Below are 20,515 nucleotides of genomic sequence, written 5' to 3' on the forward strand. Positions count from 1 at the left end.
TTGTTGTGGTGAGAGCCGCCTCTTTCTGGAAGAAGGGAAAGCTGCTGGTGGGAGTGGGGAGCCTGGGGGCCCCCAGGAAACGAGAAAGATGGCGGAGGTTGCAGCAGGGAGCAAGGCGGGGCCGGTTAAGCAGGGAGATGGCCAGTCCTGGGTCCCCATGTTGGAACTAGCCAGGTACCCTGGAGGCCTTCAAGAGGGCAGCTTGGAAAGTGAGGAAAGATGGTGCTGCCAACCATCCCTGCCAGGCTTACTTCCATCATGGCGGACGCTGGCAAACCCAGATCTGTTTGGCCACTTCCTGTCACACCCACATCCCTCACACCATTTCTGCCACACCTACTCTCCTCACACAATCTCCTGTCACATCTATTCCCCTTCTCAGCTCAGCTACTTCCTGTCATGCCCACTCTCTGCACGGCTTGCACATTGGGTCCTGAATCACCACCACCACCACCACCACCACCACCACCACCACCGTCACCGTTACTATAGCAGACTGTTTTTTCCAAAGATGGCCACCACCACATCTCTCATCACGCATGCTCTCCTTGCGATGTGACCCCGACACTCCTCCCATGGAGTGGACCCTCCTGGGGCCCCTCCCTTTGGACTTGGGTAGTCCTTTGTACCTGCCTTGATGGGAGGAGTAGACGGAAGCGCCTCAGCTACTTCCAAGGCGAGATCATGAAAACGCCCTCCCTTCCACTGTGCTCTCTTGGGATGCTCACCCCTGGAACGCAGCCGCCATGCTGCAGAAGCCCAAAACAGCCCACACAGACAGACCACATGGAGAGGTCACATGTTGGGGTTCTGGCTGGTAGCCAAGGTCCCAGGCAACAGCCAGCATCAACCGCTAGAGGTGTGAGTTGTTGAGTTACCCGAAACTTTGGTCTTCCCAGCTGAAGCCCCAGATATCACAGAGTAGAGACAAACTTATTCAGCTGGGTTCTGTCCTAATTCTTGTCTCACAGATTCTGAGTATAAACAGTTGTACCTCATTAAGTTTTGGGGTGGTTTATTACACAGCAATAAATGACTGCTACATTAACAGACATACACAGTCGCACATTTTAAGGAATGTCCTATCCCCAATACCTCCCCCCCTTACAGACCCATCAAAGAGGCCCAGCATGAGAAAGGTCAACGGATCTGACCACCAGTGACAAGAACCCCCAAAGAAAACCATCAGCAGCTTCCGTCTTAGGCATCTTTTGTCAGCTCTCAACGGCCCTGAGTTTTCCAAGTGCTGCTGTGTGCAGTGGCAGGAAGGGCACAGCAAATCACCCTGGGGCCTAGAATGGAGGGGAGCGAACACAGGAAGCCCCACAGCATAGAAGACAAAACTGGGGCCCCCACGCAGCTGAGTGGTCTGCCCAGGACCCACGGCTGGTTCTTGGCAGAGCCAGGCTCAGATCCCCCCAACTACCAGTGAAGTGGTTTGATTCTCATTAGCAAGGTGCTTAATTAGGGCAGCTCATCGATGCATCTCCGAGAAACAAATTACGCTCTGACCCAAGCCCACTCACCTGCTGGCGACCAGGCCAGCCCCAACCCACTGGAGGGGCATCCCGTGCAAGGTGCACCTGAGCAGGCGCTGATGGGGCAGCTGAGGCAGCTGGGCCAGCTCTGGGGGCCAAGGGGCCAGGGGGCCGGGGGCATGGGCTGGGGAGCTGCCTTCCCTGGAGTGCCCCAACCTTGGTAGCCACGTGGGAGCAGGAGCTGGGCTGGGGTTTTTCTCCTCCCCACTCCGGGGAGGCAGAAGGTCTCAGACGGCCTCACCTACCCCGAGATGGCAAGACGCTCTGCTCTGCTCAGAGAGTAATTTTTTTTTCCAGAGATGAATTTCACAAAGTAGGCCACGGGCCATGGGACCAACCCCCTTGCTTGCAGAGGCTGAAGAGGATGCCCTCCAAGGAATGGCGCTGGCTCAGAGAAGCTTCTAGACTGCTGGCCCAAGGGCCCAGGGTCCAGCTACACCAGGATATGAAGGGCAGGAAATAGGCCTGGCTCCTCCCAGAGTCTCTGTCTGGTCACCAGCTCCAACCTTGGCCCCTGGGACTCTGACGTCCCAGCTGCTCGTCAGTGCCCACTAAAGGAATCCTGGCCCAGGCACCACCTCCTGCCAGCCAGCACTGACCACTGAGGGCCAAACACTATTGCATAAGACCTTAATAAGGCAAACTTGCACATACAGTAACCCCCTCCCAACGATACACAGTCTATGCTTTGGGTATTCACAGAAATAACAAAAGGCAGGAGTCCTACAAACGCTCTGGAATCAGACTGCCTGGCTCTGCTGAGTGACCTTGGGCAAGTCACTTAACCTCTCTGTGCTTCAGCTTCCTCCTCTGCAAAGTGGGGAAGTCAATAGTGCCTGCATCATAGAGTTGTTATGGTAATTAAATCATTTAAATGATGGTATCTAGGAAGCACTTAGAGTTGTGTCTGGAACATAGCCACCCTTGATAAGTGTTTTGTTACCTGAAAAACAAATAAAATAAAAATTCAAAAACAAAACAAAACTTGAGAGCTCCTCTCATCCTTGAAGGGTCATGTCAATTATGCCCATTTTCTGAGATGGCTACACTGAGGCCAGAGAAGGCACCATCACCTCCACACCAGTCAAAGTCGGCACAGCTGGTCCCTAGAGCGAGGTTGCTAAGTCACATGGCTACGGGGGCCGCACAGGGAGCATCAATGAGATAACTGGTCTCAGGGGGGGACTGTACAAAATGGGAAACCCACCCCCATTACCCAGCTCAGCTGACTGCTGCCTTGCACGAAATGCAGGCCCAGGGATGCCAGCTCTTCTGCTGAACAGAAGCCAGGAATCTGAGATTTTTAAATGCGACCTCTGATCAGGCCACCAGGCCTTCAGCATTCACCACACTAGTTACTATAGCTGTGATGTAGAGTAATGAGCTCACCATCTGATGGGGGAGATCAACAAAGAACCAGGGAATCACCCGGTGGCCTGGAAAGCAGCCCAGGTCAGGGATATGCAAGAGGGAGTTAGAGGATGGCACCCAACCTGTGAGGATGGCACAGTGAGGGAAGGATGGCTGGGGCCAGTAAAGAACACGGGGAACAGTGTTCCAGACAGAGGGAACAGCAAATGCAAAGGCTGGAAAGTGTGAGGAGTATGGCATTTTGGGGATAGGGAGAATGTAGTGGTTTGGGGAATAAGACACAGGCCTGAGGATGGAGACTATGGAAGCAGCTGCTAGACTTTTACAAGCTACAAACTCCTGGGGCAAAATCCCAACTCTACTGGGAAAATGCTATGTGTCTATGGGAAGCCTCTGAACTTCTCTGGGCACCTGTGGGTTACCATGTTGCTCTCACTGGAGCAGGTGTGCATCCCTTGGATGGCCCCAGAGAAGCCATTTGTAGAGAGCCCCCATGAAGGAAGAGAGTTCCTTAGTAATTTGCTTCCATGCCATGGCCTGAAATCATCTCTCCCACTGCCGAGGCAAGAGGTAACAGGGAGCAAGCATGAGGGCAGGTGACACAGTAACATTTATGGAGCACCTGGTGTGTGCCAGGCTCTGTGCTGGGCCCTTCACACAGATTACCTCATTCCTTCCGCACTATGACCCCATGAGTTAACTATAGTTGGTACCCCATTTCACAGATGAGGAAACTGAGGCACCCACAGGGGCAGTCCCCGGCTACATCACACAGAGGTGAGAGGGGAGCCAGGAGCCCCATTCTGTCCCTGCACCAAGCTAACAACTTGGGGTTTTCCCTCTAAAAGATCAAGTTGGGGCTGGGAGAGAGAGGCAGCTGCAGCGGCCAATTCTTAGGAGGCAGTGCCTGCCAGCAGTCCCCGCATTACCCCATGTCACCTCCACTGCAGTGAGATCAATACGTGGGGGGCTGTGTGTAGCTTTGGGGAAATCATTAAATGCTACGCCAAACTAGTCAAAAGTAACTATATGGCAAGGAGACGTTAGAAGGAGCTGTCTGGGAACATCGGCACACAAACGTCCACACATACACTAAGGGGCACGCATGCACACACACTGACACAGGCATGACACACTCACGCACATTCACATGAGGATGCAGACACACAGGCACACATTCGAAGACACTCAGGACACAAAGACACACTCAGACAATCATACACACAGAAATACACTCAGATTCAAACACAAGGACAAACACACACAAAAATGTGCAAAGACCCACAAACATACCCAAAGCTACGCACACACTAAGTAAGATGCAGTTATAAACACATAAATACAGCCACACGACATTCACATCTACCCATCTGTTCATTTGACTGAGGCTTTCTGTGGGCCTACTATGTACCCAGCTCTCTGCTGCTAGGCCCTCAGAGTTCACAGAAGGAGGCATGCATTAATCAGTAATTTACAGAATTATGTCTGATACCTGCCATGGTGAGTGCAACACAAACGGGGTTCAACACCTTAGGGAGAAGCAGGGAAATTGCCCCAAGGAAATGACACTGAAAAACTCCCAGGGTTCAGGAAGAGTTGACAGGGGAACACGTGGGAACAGTGTTCCCAGCAAGGGGAACAGGTCATACACAGAGGGGTATGGTGCAGAGGAAAATGAAGACGTGTGTCTGGAACATGAAGGGCATGAGGGAAGGTGGCTCAAGATCAAGGTCAAGAACAGAGGACATACTAGATTTAAGCTAGTATAAATCTGAAGCTGATTCTGCTAAGTTAAGATGTATGCATATATGGTAAACCCTGAGTAACTACTAAAAAAAAAAAAAAGAAAACCTCAAAAATGTAGTTTAAAAAAAATCAATGAAATTAAAGGGCTATATATTAGAAAATATTCACCCAATACAAAGCATTAAAGGAGAAATAGGGGAGCAAAAAAATAAAAATAAATAAAAATAACATGACATATACAGAAAGCAAAATGGCAAATGTAAATCCAACTATATCAATAATAACATTAAATGTGAACGGGTTAAAATATCTAATCAAGAGGCAGAGACTTCCAGACTGGATTGAAAAAAACAAAATCCAATTATACCCTGTCTATAGGAGATGCTTTAAATTCAAAGACACAAACAAATTGAAAGTAAAAGGAAGGAAAAAGATATATCATACAAACAGTAACCATAAGAAAGTGGAAGTGGCTATATAGATAGCAGACATAACAGACTTTAAAAGAAAAAAAATGTTACTAGAAATAAAGAGGGACATTTTATAATAATAAAAGGGTCAATCCATCAGGAAGCTATAACAATTAAAAACACATATGCACCTAATAACAGAGCACCAAAACACATGAATCAAAACTAACAGAAATTAAGGAAGAAATAGCTAATTCGACAATAATAGTTGGAGACTTCAGTATCCTACTTTCAGTAGTGGGTAGAACTAGACAGAAGGTCAACAGTAGAAGACTTGCAACACTGCATATAAACCAAGAGCGGAGGGCAGGGGCCAGCCCACTCCGAGCCTGGAAGGTCACCCTGGGGCCTGTGCCCCAAAGGCAATGGGGAGCCATAAGAAATGGTTCTTAACAGGTTTTTAATAATCTCACTAGCTGCCACGTGTCAAAAAGAGAGGTGGGGGGTGGCACAGTCAGTACAGGGAAGCACATTGGGAGACCAAATTCCTGGGAAAAGTGCTAGGGGCATGGGCCCAAGAGCCAATGGTAGAGATGGAGGTGGGGGAGGGGCTGTGAGGACTCTAGGAGGTAAAATCCCCATCGGCACGCGGGAGAGGGAGGTGGGCAGGGCAGCTCCCAGGTTACCGTCCTGTACACCTGGGTGGCGCCATCCCTGAGATGAAGACCAGGTGTGAGGAGAGTTAGGTTTTGGACATTGTGAATAGGACACATCTTTGAGACAAACATTCAAGAAATGTCACGAAGGCTGCTGCTTTGATAGGTCTGGAGCCCTGAGGTGGAGACTGGAGAGCTGGGAGGCAGTGGTGCTGTAGACACAGAGGAGGTCACACAGGGTAGGGTAGAAAGAAGACATGAACTTTAGAGGGGCCGGCATATTGAGAGACCAGCAGAGGAGCCTGGAAAACAGGAGAGAAATGGTGGCCAGAAGTAGGAGGAAAATGACAAAAATATAGCATCAGGGGAGCCCAGGGGAGGCCAATAGGGGAAGCTCCTTTGGGGGTGGGGGTGGAGTTGGCTAAAGTGTGGGCAGGAGATGTAGAAATGGAGACCGAATGTGAGCCAGACGTTCTAGAAATATCGCTGTGCAGGGGAGGAGGGTGTGGAGTACAGGGTTCCTCTGTCCAGCTTTCTAAGGAGGGGAATGCAACGCAGGGCTCACCTATTTCCTGCACCCTGTACCTCAGCTTCCTCCTCTGTAGAATCGGAGGTGAGACCACCTTGGACAGGCTCCGAGCACCAAGGAGCCCTGGCCCAGTCCCAGGACTGGAGACCAGCCCTGTCCATCCCCTCGGTCACACGCCAGCTCCCCCGACCCAAACGGCTCTCACAAAGACCCTGCTGGGCTTCAATCTGCTACAGGACACAGCTTGGTCCTTCCCTGGCCTGTCAAGGTGCTTGGTGACCATAATTCCTGTGCAGTCTTATTGGCAGGCTACACTCTGAGACCCCCCTCCCACTAAAGAATATCACTGAGACCCTCCTCCCACTGCCTAGGCTAGAGAATATCACTGAGACCCCCCTCCCACTAAAGAATATCACTGAGACCTCCCCTCCCCCCCCACTGCCTAGGCTAGAGAATATCACTGAGACCCCTTCCCCCCCACTGCCTAGGTTAGAGAATATCACTGAGACCCCTTCCCCACCACTGCCTAGGCTAGAGAATACCACTGAATCCACAGGCCGGGGGAGGGACTCATGCCCCCCGTGCATGGCTCTGTCCAGCAGCCTTCCGCCAACCTCACCACTGTGCGGCCAGTGGTGGTCTCTCACTCGGCCCCCACAGTCGTACACAGCCTTCAGTGACTGCTGGGGTTGGATGGAGACATGCATGGAGGGAGGGATTGCCGCTGGGTACGTGGATATGTGGATGGGCAGATGAGAAGGTTGCTGGGTGGCTAAGTGGATGAATGGATAGGTGGGTGGGTGGGTGCGTGGATGGATGGATGAAATCAGTAGGAATGGGAGTGTAGACAGTTGGATGAAGAGTTGACTGCACAGACGCAGACGGATGAGCGAGCAGACTGATGAACGAACAGACGAAAGTGTGCTGATGGATGGCACATGGGCAATCACCTAGACCTTCCACTGCTACTCCCCACTGTGGTTTACACGAGCCTGTGTGACTGGCCCTACCGCCTGCTCCCACCTCACCCCCTTCCCTGCCTCCCGTCCCCTCCTTGCCCACCGTGTCCTAGCCACACTGGCATTATTACTTCACTTCCTAGACGTGCCAAGCTGATTTCCACCTTAGGGCCTTTGCATGGGCTGTTTCTGTGGCTATGAAGTCTCTTCTGCCTGAACATTGCCTGACTGGCTCCTTGCTGTTCAGGGTCACCCTAAATGTCACCTAGTCAGTGTGGCCCTCTGTAATCAGCCTGAATAAACAGTACCTGCTTCATCTCCATGTTAGCATCTGGTCATTTCTTTCCTCCATTCTTTCTATTTCTGTAGTGACTCTTTTGTTTGTTTCGCTTGCTCCTCAGACCCAGCAGCTGGCACTGTGCTCAGCCCATAGCACATGCTCAATAAATATCTGCTGAATCCATGTCAGGTTCAGAGCAAAGACTCTCGCCAGACTGGGTTGGACAAGCCTGGGAGTAGCCTTCCAGCCCCACACTGAGGGGGAGGACAGAAAAGTGAGGAGACACCCAAATCCCAGGGTCCATTCCACACCCAGCTTTGGCCCCAAGTCTTTGCTTCTAGAAACCAGAACAATAAGGGAAAGTTCCTCCGTGAAAGGAAAGAGCTTACGGAGTCAAATGTGAAACGTAGAGTGGGGTTGATAAGGCCAGGGAAAGGGGGGCTGGACTCAGCTGTTTAAAAAAAATCTGAAAAACTTTTTTAATAAACCCTACAAGTCTATCCCCTTCCTTCTTTATCAACGACACGATTTATTGACCGGGGAGGCCATATTGACTAAATAAATCTTGATAATGACCAAGGCAGCAATCAATACCTGCTTATTATCAGCCCAGACCGAGAATTCCATCTTGTGGAACGAAGGCCCGACGACAGGGAGCGCCACGTGGCTCCAGACTCCAGCGGGTGGGCTGGGATGGATGGATGGCTGGGTGGCGCTCGTTTCCCAGACCAGGAGATGGGAACCTTTCTGTGTTATTAATTAACATGCTCTCCATGCCTCTCAGGCTTGTGGGCCTGGACTCATTTCCATGAGTTGACAGTGGCAAGGTGTTTTAAGAGGTTTAAAAAACATATTAAAGGGGAAAAAACACATGCAGAGTGACTACTTACTGAAGAACCCTTGTGAGGTAGGAACTGGAGGGAGAGGCACCTTTGGCCACTAGTGGGTCAAGAGCAGGGACGTGGGTGGCCAAGAGACCTGGGTCCTGGGTTTTAGTCCGGGCTCTGCTGCTTGGCGGCAGTGTGGCCTTAGACTTAACTTTCTGTGCCTCACTCTGCTCAGCAGTAAAATGGGATAGTAGTGGTGTTCCCTGCCTGTGGGTTGTGAAAATTCAACAAGACAGTATTTGTTAAGGGCTCTGAAAACTCTCTGGCGTGCAATAAAGGTTCTATAGCTATTTGTTAAAGAGCTGCCAGGCCTCACTATGCCAAGAGCTTCCCTCCTACCCTCCAAAGCCTGCAAAGGCCAGGACTGGCCTTGCTAAGGCCAGCCAAGTGGCATCCGGAGAGGTCTGGCCTCCTGTTCCGTGATTCTCAGCAAAGAGCTGGTCCACCTGGCCGCTGGCCCCTGGCTCTGGGTGGGACTCTGGCACCTGCTAAGGAAGACCCATGTTTAGATTCCTGTGTTTGTGGGGTGCAACAGAGGTCCCCGCACCTGGCTGGAGTTCAGCGGAGCTTCTCTTATCTGGTACTTGAGCAGCCAGTGCTACTAACAAATCTCCAAGCTCCACCCAGATTTGAGCATTTCTGAGACGACAGGTGAAGCCCAGGAGGTGGATGACAAACAACAATGCTGATGATGACAATGATAATAAAAGTAGTAACGGCCGCTCCTGTTTACTGGGAACGACTGGTTCTAGGCCCTGTGCTAAGGGCTTTCCATGCTTCACCTCAGCAAACCCTTACAATCTCCCTGAGGTAAAGGCTACATTTAATACCCATTTTACAGATGAGCAAACTGAGACTGAAAAGTCTAGTGAGTTGCCCAAGGCCTCCCAGTTAGGCAGCAGCACGACCACAGTCCAAAGTAAGGTCTAACTGCCCCAAGTCCATGCTCAAAATCATTTCAGGTGCTGCTCCCAGGGCAACTAAAATTCAACAGGAAATACCTTCACGTGTTAATAATAATAATAATAAAGTTATTATTGACATATAAAGATGTTATTACTGTTGATAATAACAGTCGCCGTTTAAGAGAAGGAGTACCATGTGCTCAGCCGTAGGCTGTGTCTGCATTGGGCTGTCACTCTTTACTTCTCATACCCTTGAAGGGCAGTCCTTTGATCTCCAAACGATTATAAAATAGAGGCTTTATAAGGGCAGGGACTTGTCTGTTTTGCTCACTGCTGCACCTGGCACATAGCAGGTGCTGAATAATGGACATTTAATGAATGAATGAGTGACCTGTTTCAATAACCTGGGAAACCCCATTTGAGACAGAAAAACTGAGGCCTGGACAGGGTCCTTCTACCACGAAGAAAGGGGAGACTGCAATTCTGCTGTTCCGCCCTACTACAAACTAGTGTTCCCAGGGGACGCTGAGAAGGAAAGCCTCTCAACTCTGGGGTCACTGTCCAGAGACTTTCATCCCTTTATAGCCTTGCTCGGCTGACCCAGGGGGCCCATGAACCAGGCATCAGGAGAAAAATGTCATCTGAGTCCAAAACCCTTAACTGGCTGTCTTGTGTTCCCCACAACAGCAGTCCCACAGGCTGCAGGGACCTGCTTTGAGTCTCTGTAACTGAGGCCACTAAACCATCGCTAATGGCCCACAGCCTGCCGGCAATTAATTAATGGATTTATTAATTAGGATGGGAGCCACCTCCCAGGCTGGAATTGGGGTCACCAATTTCTAAAGCGAGACTGACAGAGCTAAAGATAAACCCTCATCTGCCATGGGCCTGAAGCTGGAACCCAATTCCCAGGTGTGGACTACGGGGCTTTCAAGAGCCAGTGATGATTGGAGCGGCTGGGGTGTGGGCGGAGCTCAGTCCCCCAGGGCCACTCCCACAAGGTGGAGTAAAGGCAGCTGCCCCCACCTCACCCTTCCTGCAGCATTCATCTACTCCATCATTCAAATGCTTTTTTCGAGAACTTACTAAGTCCTTGCCTTCCCCAAAGAGAGAGGTAGATAGTAAACAAATGAACAAGTAAATATGCATTATCCCATCAGGTAAAGCAGGGTAAGGAGATACGGGCAGACTATTTTGGAAAGAGAGGTTAAGGAGGACCTCTCTGAAGAGATGATATTTAAGCAAAGGACTGAATAAGAAAACTATGGAGATATCTGGGAAAGAGTTTCCCAGGTAGAGAAACAGCAAGTGCAAAGGCCCTGAGGTTCAAGCATGCTTAGCGTGTTCAAGGAACAGTGAAGAGGCCAGACTGGCTTGAACAAAGAAGGGGAGAGTGACAGGAGATAAAAGCATGAAATCATGGGGAGAATGATAAAGGGAAGGAGGGACCTCATCACTCCGGCTTATGGGCCAAGTAAGAACAGGCAACCAGGAAGAGGCAATGCTGAGAATGACAGCTCCTCAGCCTCCCGATAAGACAGCAGGAACCTACACTGAGCGCTTCCTATGCACCGGGTGCCTTCGGGAGACGTCCAAGTCTCAATTCATCTTTCCTACAGGAGAGTGTGGTCCTCTGAGAAGCAGACACAAAAGTGGGATTAAAAGGCAAAAAGACATTGGAGTTAATACGTACGCCTGCGGGAGGGAGCCAGAGTGAGCAGAGAGGGAAGGAAGAAAGGAAGGGAGGTAGGTAGGTTGGTGGAAGCGTCCTAGGTTGCTGAGGAGTCCAGAGCCAGCAGGGAAGTCCCGTGTATCCCAGGAACAACAGGTCTGCTTTAGACCTACACTCAGTCACTTGCTGGGACTGGATCTCCGAGAGCAGCATCTGGGACCACTGGCCAATCATACTCCCTGTAGTCAGAGATCTGCAAGGCACGTTCTAATGGCCACCTTACAGATGAGAAAACCAAGTCTCAGAAAGGGGAAATTACTTGCCCAAGGACATGCAGCCAGGAAGGAGCAGAACTGGGATTTGAACCCTGCTGTCCTGTGCATGATCGTGAGATAGAAACAGGAAATGGGCAGAAGGCAACAGATCAAGAGTAGGGCTGAATATCCTGTTGAAAAATAAAAGTGATACCAAAGGCTTTTACTGTGTTTGACGGTTTACAAAGTGTCCACTGAGAGAGAATTCACTCCAAACCACACACATGCTAAACAACCTTATTTTATGCTCCATCCTTACTCCAAGTTGACAGATGGTAAGAGGGAAGATGGGGCGGGTCCAACAGCCCGCTTAGAATCTGCCTTCCCTCAGTTCCTTGCATGTATTGTTCTTTCACCCACCTCAGGGCCTTAGCACATGCTGTTCCCTCCGCTGGGATGCTTTTTCCTGACCTTGTTCTTCAAATCTCAGCTGAAGGGTCACTTCTTCCAGGCAGAATCACAGAATCTAATTCCAGCTTATGACTACACACCTGTCTCTCCCATTGTCTGTGGGCATCCACTTCCCTCATCGTCTGTGAGCTCCGTGAGGACTGGCACTTTGCTTCCTCATTCTCCATAGCTCTCAAATATAATTATTAGTTATAATACTTATGCTATGTGTTATTCATTATTATTTATATAATCATTAGTTATAAATATTCTTTTTTAAATAATTCAAAATTATGTTATAAATATTATACTGTGAATGGTGAATATACATTTCCAGAGTGAAGGGCAATAGCAATTATTATTATTTACATTATACAGCATTTCTATGTCCTGGGCGCAGACCTCAGCCTTTCACATGCATTAACTCACTTCATCCTCACAACAATCCTTAAGGAGGTGATACTACTATTATCCTCGTTTTACATATGAGAAAACCAAGGCTCAGAGAGGTTAAGTGACTTGCCCAAAGTCACACAGCTGGTAAGTAGCAGAGCTGGGACTTGAACCCAGGCCACCTTGCTCCAGAGTCTACACTAAATTTCCTTGTGAGTAGGAGGGTGCAGGGCTTGATTCTGTGGCCCACACCACACCCCATCAGATACCTGTACTCACCAGCACACATAATGGACAGGCACCCCAAATAGGTATCCCCAGCAGAGTGGCCTCTGAATGACTGCTCTGGTCAGGGAAAGCTGCCCCCAGCCAGCTGCCCTCATGACCCCTGTGGTCTCCCAGTCTGCAGCACCCACGCTCCAAACAGCTGGCTGCACAAGTCAATCGACCGTAATGGTTCCCGGGGAGCCATTTACCCCGTCCAGTTTGAGCGACGGCGGTTCGGAGAGTCTTAAGCACTGCTCGGCTCCGGGCGTCTCGGGCAGACGACCAGCTCGGGCCAAAGAGGCCAAAGGATTGATTTTTTTCTTTCCTTCTTTCTTTCTTTTTAATGACAAATGCGCATCCTGGAATTGCTGTTTCATTTGGCTGAACTGAAGGATGGCAGAGGCTGGCAGTAGAAAGGGGCAGTGAAGAGACTGGGAAAAAAGGGGGGCAGTCACAGGCCCCCTCTGGGGGTGACTGAGCCACTGAGGAGAGGCAGAGACAACGGGCTTTTGACGTCTAACTCACGTCTTCATGGAGCTGGCCAAAGGCCTTTTTCTCTGGCAATGCAGCCTCTTCTGACCCTCGGCACTTGGAGGAAGGCAGCCCGTGGTCTTGACAGCTACCCTCCTCGTGACCTGGCTCGTGACCCCCTACAGCTGGCCTGGCCCACTGTGGACCCTCAACTAATCCAGACTGACACATCTGTGGGCCAGACATAGCTTCCAGTCTGTAACCTATGTGATCAGAGTTCCCAAAATATAAGGCGTTACATATACTATTAGTAATGTATTACAATAGGAAGCCCTCAATGGAGTAAGAGAGGAGGGGTTGCTGTTTACTTGGTGTTCTCTCTCTCTAAAAATACCAACCACAACAATAAGAAGTAAGGAACTTACAGAACAGTAACTGTGTGCCTGGCACTGTGCTAAGTACGCACTTTTATGTTCAGAGTGCTTTAATCTTCAAGAACCTAAAAGGTGGAGACTATTATTAGTCCATTTAAAGACAAGAAAAAAAGCGAGGCTCAGAGAGGTTAAGTGACCCATCCAAAGTCACACAGCTAATAGGTGACAGCCAGGATTGGAAGCGGGCTCCTGGTACTTCCCTCTTAAGGGAAGAGTAAAGAACAAGTTTCTGGAATTAAGTTTGATCCACCTTAACACTTGTAACTGAAAAGTGAAAAACCAGCCATGCCACAGCCTATATGACAGCCATCACATAGACCAGTAGACCAGGGTCAACAAAACATGGCCCTCAGGCCGAATCTGGCCTTCTGTCTATTTTCAAAATCAAGTTTTACTGGAATACAGCCATACCTGCTCATTCTTACTGTCCACGGCTATTTTCATGCTATAGTGGCAGAATGGGCTACTTCCAACAGAGACCAGATAGCCCCCAAACCCTAAAGTATTAAGTTGGCGCAAAAGTAATTGCTGTTTAAAAGGTTAAAAATAACTGCAAAAACCGCAATTACTTTTGCACCAACCTATTATGACTCTTCATAGAAACAGTTTGCCACCCGTGCTGGTAGATGGAGACGGTTTCCTAGAGTGTCTAGAAAGATGCCACACGCTGAGGTTATGAGGTCAACACCCTGTGGAAAACACTGTCCTTAGTGATAACGAAGCATATTTGCATATTACAGGGGCAAAGGGGTTGTGGACGCTTCTTTAGCCTTCTTTAAGCTGAGTAGTCTTGATATTTATGCTGAGATTGAATGAAACGAAGGAGCCAGGATGGGAAGTTCTGGAGGAAAAGAGTCCCAAAGAGAGAGGGAACTGCAAGTGCAAAGGCCCTGGGGTAGGAATGTGCTCGCTGTTTGCGAGACAAAAAGGCCACTGTGACCAGACCAGAGGGAGTAGAGGAGAGGCTGGAGATGAAGCCAGAGAGATGACGGGGGCAGGTCACGTGGACCCTTGCAATCAGGGGAAAGGACTTCAGATTTTAATCTCAGCATGACAGGAATATACTGTCTGTATCTTATAAAACACTAAAACCATTTTGGGCAACGGCTTATCAAGGCTTAGAAACCAAATAACTCCATCCTAGACATAATTTCTTGTCTCAAAAATTTGCTTAAAGGTCAACAGCACCCCACCACCACCATCACCACGGGCCCCAAGGTCATTAGAAGGCCATACATGTACCTAGCACACAAACTATGTCAGCACCTTTACAACAACCTGGTTTGGCAGACGAGATGGGTACAGCTGGCCTGTGTGATGAATTAAGAAACTGGAGACTTAGGATGTTGGGTGATTCCCCCAGGAGTGCTAGAGGCACCCAGACTAGAAGTCTTGGGGCCCTGGCCCTCTCCCAACTACCTCCACCTTCCCTGACACCTGTGATATGAGCCACTGTCATAAATAAAGAGCACCCCCCTGGAGAGAAAAACCAAACAGAAATTGGACCCTGAATTCCAAAGCTAGGGACAAAGGCAGGCCACCACCCCAGTTACCGTCCCAACCTCTGCCAGGCTCGGCCTCTGAATTAGATAACCAGGAAGCTGCCGGAAATTCAGCCCTTTCAGAAAGCAGCAGAGAAAACCACTTTCTGGACAGCCACGTCTACCAAATTTAGCACCAGCCAAGGTGCTCACATTTGAAATCCCATCTGCTGGAAGAAAGGTTACCACAACAGAATGTCAAGTTCGAAGATAGAATCCTTTTGTAACAGAGAGTTTAAAAGAAGACGAGGAGAAAGAAAGGAAGAAAGAAAAGGAAGAAAAGAAAGAAAAATCACCACCACCATCAGAAAAGCTGTTCCCTCTGGTCAAAATAGCATCTGAAATAGCCCACCAAGACGCTCATCTGCTTCTTTTGTCTCGTCCATGGTTCCTCGATTTTCTACAGTGAATTCAGGTATTAATAAAAGAAACTTCAAGACCAACAGCAAAGGCGGTCAGGGAGGAGACACTGCTCACTTTTCTTTTAGCACTCAAAGAGAGAGCCCATCTTTGGGAAGCAATTTCAGCTAAGTTGAGAAACCAGAGTTTTGGGATGCCCAGAAAAGACTGCTAGGTTCTTTAAATAAATTCTCAACACCTGTTTCTATCTCCTTCTGCAGAAAAGGCCCACAGGGCATGGGTTCTGATGGAGAGGCAGATGGAATGGGGTCACCTACCGGTTGGACATGTAAGAGTCTAAAGGACTGGCCAATGCTTAGCTGCTGCTAGAAATGCTCCCTCATGCGGTGTCCCCCACATCTCTTTGTCCTCCCCCTCTGACCCTCCCAGAGCCCCCGCCTAATGCCAACCCGTCTCGTGGGCCTGGGCTATGCCAAACCCGGTCTGCTCATGCTCCCCAGCCCAGCAGTGCTTCTATTATGGCGAAGTTTTCAAAGTTAGGATTCCGCCAACAGGGCTGATAGCTTATTTACTGCTGTCATCTATAGAAAGAGGAATTTTGACACATTGTTAAATGATAGCACATTTAGATAAGTCAAGCTGTCAGAGGCTCTAATGGATGTCTAAACTCTCTGTGGCTGATATGTAAAATTTATGCACTTCAGAATATCATAAGGTTATAATATTTTAATCACATCCATGCTCTTTTCTAAACTTTGAGCAGGGAAAAACATTCCATCAAGCCCTATCTCCCGTGCGCCAAGAAACCGAGCCTTCCCAGAAGTTTCTCCAAACTTCTTACAAAAGTCCAGCCTCTCCAGCTCACACTGTCAATCTCCCTCCCTACATGGTCACACCTCAAGCAGAACGTGTCTCTTCCTCCAAAACTGACACTATGTGGTCCGGCCAGCCAACCTCTTTCCTCCCAAGAAGCACATACATGCATTTGGACTGGGCGCCCTCATTTCGACTGAGCGCCCTCAACCCTTGTTAGCTTGATTAACCCTCTTCGAGGGAAAGGAAAAAGACTGGACTCGGAGCATCATAAAAAAGGTGGCAAAGTAAAGCAGAAAAAGAAAATCAAAAAGGTATGAATCCAGTTACGATGATTATACTCAGAAAAGCCATAAAAAAATACTGCATTAGTAATGTTCACCATAAAGCAATCTTATAACCAAATGAAATATGTTCAGCATTATCTTTGGGATGGAATTTTATTTCTTCTCGTTTCCTGGACTGCTAGCAGCAGAGTAAAAAAAAGTAAAGGGGGGAGCCATTTCAGGGGTCCTGGAATAGGATACCACATGTCAGAGTATCTTTACCATCAGCCCACAAGCCATTGAGACTGTTGACTGATTTCCACCCTAGGAAAACAGCCCTGTGTGTTCGGAGACGGCCCTGGAAGGAATAATAACTGGACTGCTTCCATATTTGAAAAATATATACTTCCGGAGAGCCGTACGCTGGGCTGGTACAAGGTCACCTTTCTTGCCAGGATCCGGTGGCGTCAGCAGCATGGTCTGGCCCGGGGACACGGGCTGCCTTCGCTGCCTTGGCCACTTTAACACTCAGCAACCAGGCTGCGTGAAACCACTCAACCTGAACAATCAAGAACTGAAGCCACACACCTCCTCACACTCACAGGCAGATGGGCCGCGTGACAAGTGGGCCCAAAGCTTTCGGCCTGTGCCGGGCGTGGGGTGGGAGCCCGTTTTCTTCTACCCAGATCTCAGAATGAGCCAGCAGAAGTATTCTTTGCTGGTTATCTCTCCTATAAGAGGAAAGTGGGAAGGGAAACAAATGGAAATAAAAGTGTGGCATAGTCGTCATTAGCATTATGCACAAGAGATGATCCTGGGCGAAAGCGCTTAGGCGCATAATCCGTTTCCCAGAGAAATGCCATCAGTGAGAACATGAGGAGAAGCTGCAGCAGGCCTGTTGGGCAGGGGAACAACTGAACGTTACAGGCTGAGGGTGGGGACCATGGCAGATGTGAGGGCCTAAATGTTTGCACGCGGCCACGGCTGCCACGTTTCTTTCTCTGCTGTCTAGAAGTGTACAGCCATTCAAACTCCCACAGGGCCCCCTCCCCACTTAATAGCCATGTAAATGAGCTTACCCCCTTTCCCTGGAGCCTTCTCCTTTTGTCAGACACACCAGCCATTGTCTTAATGAACACACAGCCCCCCCCCATGTATATACCCTGTGGGGGAAGGAGTCTTGGCCCCAGGTCCCCATCACCTGAGCAAGACTCAACCCAGCCACCTTCATCCTTTCCGGTTCAAATTTGCTTTTCCACCTCAGAATCTTCTAAAACCCTAACAAAGGTTCCCAGATCAGTGGGAGTCCAACTGGAATCAAGATTTGGGTGGCCTCAACAGCCCTACAAAAGACCCCTGAGCTGGAGAAGGACGAGAGTGAGGTTCAACACCCCTCCCCCCCAGCTCAGAAATCAGGCCCTGGGAGCCGCTCCCACCCCTCAGCACCCAGCCCCAGCCCACCCCACCCTCCCTGCTTCAGGCCAAGCTCCCCGGATTGAAAACGAGTTATCTAATGAAAATTGTGTTAACTGACATTCCGGCCAACCGGGAGCAAATACCAGCGCTGTAAATCTCGCCGCAGAAATTTTCTCCAGCCCAGAATAACAATAGGACCTTGCAAAGGGCTTTCACCAGCCCTTCTGGTTCCTCTCCTCTCGTCTGCCACGTTCCTGTCATTCCTTATGTTACAGAACATCAATCATAAATAAAGACGCTGTCCCCCAGCCATGCCCGGGTCTCATTTACAAACATTAGCAGGGAATACGATTACCATTGGCCTTCGTGCCAAGCTCAATGTGGCTGCCCAACTCTCTCTCTCTCTCTCTCTCTCTCTCTCTCTCTCTCTCACACACACACACACCACTCTTTCAGAAAGGCCACTTTAGCATCATTTAAACCAGCAAGTACAGCTCACAGCCCTGTCCAGCTCAGCTGACCACCAAACTGTAGCCCCAAGTCGAGTGAGGACCTGGAATTGCAAGGCACTCAGTTATTAACTGCATGCCTGAGTGCCCCGATTTTCTCTCCAGCTCAATGGCTTGGGGGGAGGGGGGAGGGGGGGGGTTAGGAAGGAGGGGGGCTGGGAAGTGGCCAGGAGGAGGGGAGTACTGGAAGCACTTATCAGAAGAAACTTAACGAGATTTGCATGCGGATTTTTTAAAGTGAGTCCCCTTTTATCTCCAGGCTGATGCTCTGCCTTCTTCCAAGAATGTCAAGGCCAGGGCAGGATGCTCTAACAGCCCGGTTACCAGCGCCACTTCCCTGCCTTGTTCCCACTGTGCCTGTCCAGACTTTGCAAGACTCCAGGGTTTAGGAGGCTTGTCAGGAGCCTTCTGGGGCACCCGGGAAGGAACAGAGGCTAGAGCTGTGCTTCCAGCGAGCAGTTCTCTGAGATTCCATCCCCACTTCCTATGGGGTCAACAGAGAACACCCCCAAATCTGGGGGAGACTCCTAGAGAAAGGTGGAATGGGGATTAAGTGCTGGGCTTTGGAAGGGAGTCGCCCTAGAGAGAGAAGGAAAAAGGAAAAAGAGAAAGGGAGAGTGGAGAGAGGAGAAAAGCGGGGAGTGGCGGGGAGGAAAAACAGGAGGCAGAAGACAGCGAGGGACTCTCCCATTTAAAAGTTCCCTAGGGCCCGAGAGCCAGGAGTCACCTGCTCCGCAGCGCTCCCTGCTCTTCACGGCCCCCAAGGCAGGAGCGCAAACTTGCGCGCGCCCCGGGCCCATCTCCACCGCCCGTCCCCATTTAGACTTAGAAAGGGGGAAAGACAAGAATCAAAGACGAACCCCGAGAACCCGGCCCGAGGAGAGATCTGCCGGCGCAGGCAGCCAGTCCGGCGACGGTGGCTACGGCGGCTGGGACAGCAGCAGCCGCCCGGAGGCGGCGCGTCCGGGCTGCGCAGCTAGGCTGGTGGCCGCGGCGGAGGTGCCGGCGGGCGGCGGGGCGCGGAGCCGCCTCCTCCCCAACCCTGGCTGCCTCCTCCTCTCTCCTCCTCCCCCCTCCCTCCCTCGCCCCAGCCCCAGCCGGGCGCGGACAGGCACGCGGCGCGCTCCGCGGCCTCCTCCAGCGCCGCGAAGTTGGGAGGAACGCAAAGTGCGTCGCGAGGGGGGCTGCTGGGGGTCCCACCGGCAGCCCCCTGCCCAGGACCGCAGCCTCTGCCTTCCCCACGCCTCGCTCGGCCGCTAGCCAGCCGGCTCGCTCTCCGGGCCGAGGGCTCACTAGCGCTTCTCCATGGTCGCGGCAGCTAATCGATGATTGAACCGAACAAAGAGCAGCGGCGAGATCAATTCCTAATACCTATCGATGGGCAGCAGGCAGTCGAGCCCAGGCGAGCCCCAGCCGCCGCCGCCCGCCGCCCCAGGGCGCCCGCCGGCCCTCCCGGGGACCTCCCCAATGCGCCCAGGGCGCGCCCGAGTGCTCCCCACGGCCGCGCGGCCGGCGCTACCCGGACTAACCTGGAGTCGCCGTAGATCAAATCGCTTCCAATATTGAAACATCGATCCCACATTGGCGGCCATCTTGGGGGCTATTCGAGACGCACACACACAAGAGTTTGGCTTTTCTCAATGGCTGCACTCAATATCCGGGCTGGACTCCCCCCAGCCCCCGGGCCGCCGCCGGCCGCCCGGGCTCTGCGTGCCACCGCCCGGGGCCCCTCGGGCGCCCCCCGGCCTCCTGCCACCCGCTGCCCCTCGGCGCCGCCGCGCCGCCGCCACCGCCGCCGGGCCCGGGAGCCGTGCGCCCCCCCGACCCCCGGAGGGCGCGGGCGGAGCGCGCCGGGCGGGGAGCTCGGCGCCCGCCCGGGGGAGGCGGACGGGGATGGGGTGGGAGGGGAGGGGTGGGGGGGAGGCAGCCTCTCCGAGAGGCGCCGGCGCCGCAGCTGCCCTGCTTGCAGCCGGCTCCCGGGCCCGCGGAGCGCTCGCTGCATCTCCCCCCCAAGTCCGGGGTCGGTGTGCCGCGCGATTGCACTTGACTTTGGCTTTTTGCAAACTTATCAATACTGACGTAACGTGCTGATCAATGCAGAGGGAAGTTTGGGGGGGGCGCTGCGGGAGGCCAGCGCGCGGGGCGCCTACCCTCCTCCCCGCACCTGTCTGTCCCCCACCCCCTGCATTGCATACTCAAAAAAAAAAAAAGTTAATAGTTTGCAATGCATTTTTTTCTTTTGCAATCGGAGCACACACAACACGTGCCTCGGGCTGCCGCCGCTCCTCTGCCAGCTGAGCTACGGATCTGAGGGTAGCAACCCGAAGCTTGGACTGCGTAGACTCTCCGGCCGGCGGGCCTGTGGGAGCGGACCAGCGGGCGGGTGTC

General features: G+C 51.3%; 1 protein-coding gene across 7 annotated transcripts in view; it reads right to left on the reverse strand.

Moving 5' to 3' along the window:
• The window catches only part of CUX2 (cut like homeobox 2), a 231,180-nt gene extending 211,180 nt beyond the window's left edge, over window positions 1-20,000 (reverse strand). For 5 of the 7 annotated variants that reach the window (XM_074321133.1, XM_074321129.1, XM_074321131.1 and 2 more), the window contains exon 1: window positions 19,657-20,000. In XM_074321133.1, coding sequence (XP_074177234.1) covers window positions 19,657-19,719 — 63 coding nt within the window. In that variant the 5' untranslated portion in view covers window positions 19,720-20,000. Of the gene's footprint in view, window positions 1-18,987; window positions 19,354-19,656 lie in introns of those variants that run through there. The other 2 variants (XM_074321135.1, XM_074321134.1) reach the window with 1 other exon arrangement.
• Between the last annotated feature and the right edge of the window lie 515 nt (window positions 20,001-20,515).

This window comes from Rhinolophus sinicus, linkage group LG16 (assembly GCF_036562045.2).
Source record: "Rhinolophus sinicus isolate RSC01 linkage group LG16, ASM3656204v1, whole genome shotgun sequence".
NCBI lineage: Eukaryota > Metazoa > Chordata > Mammalia > Chiroptera > Rhinolophidae > Rhinolophus > Rhinolophus sinicus.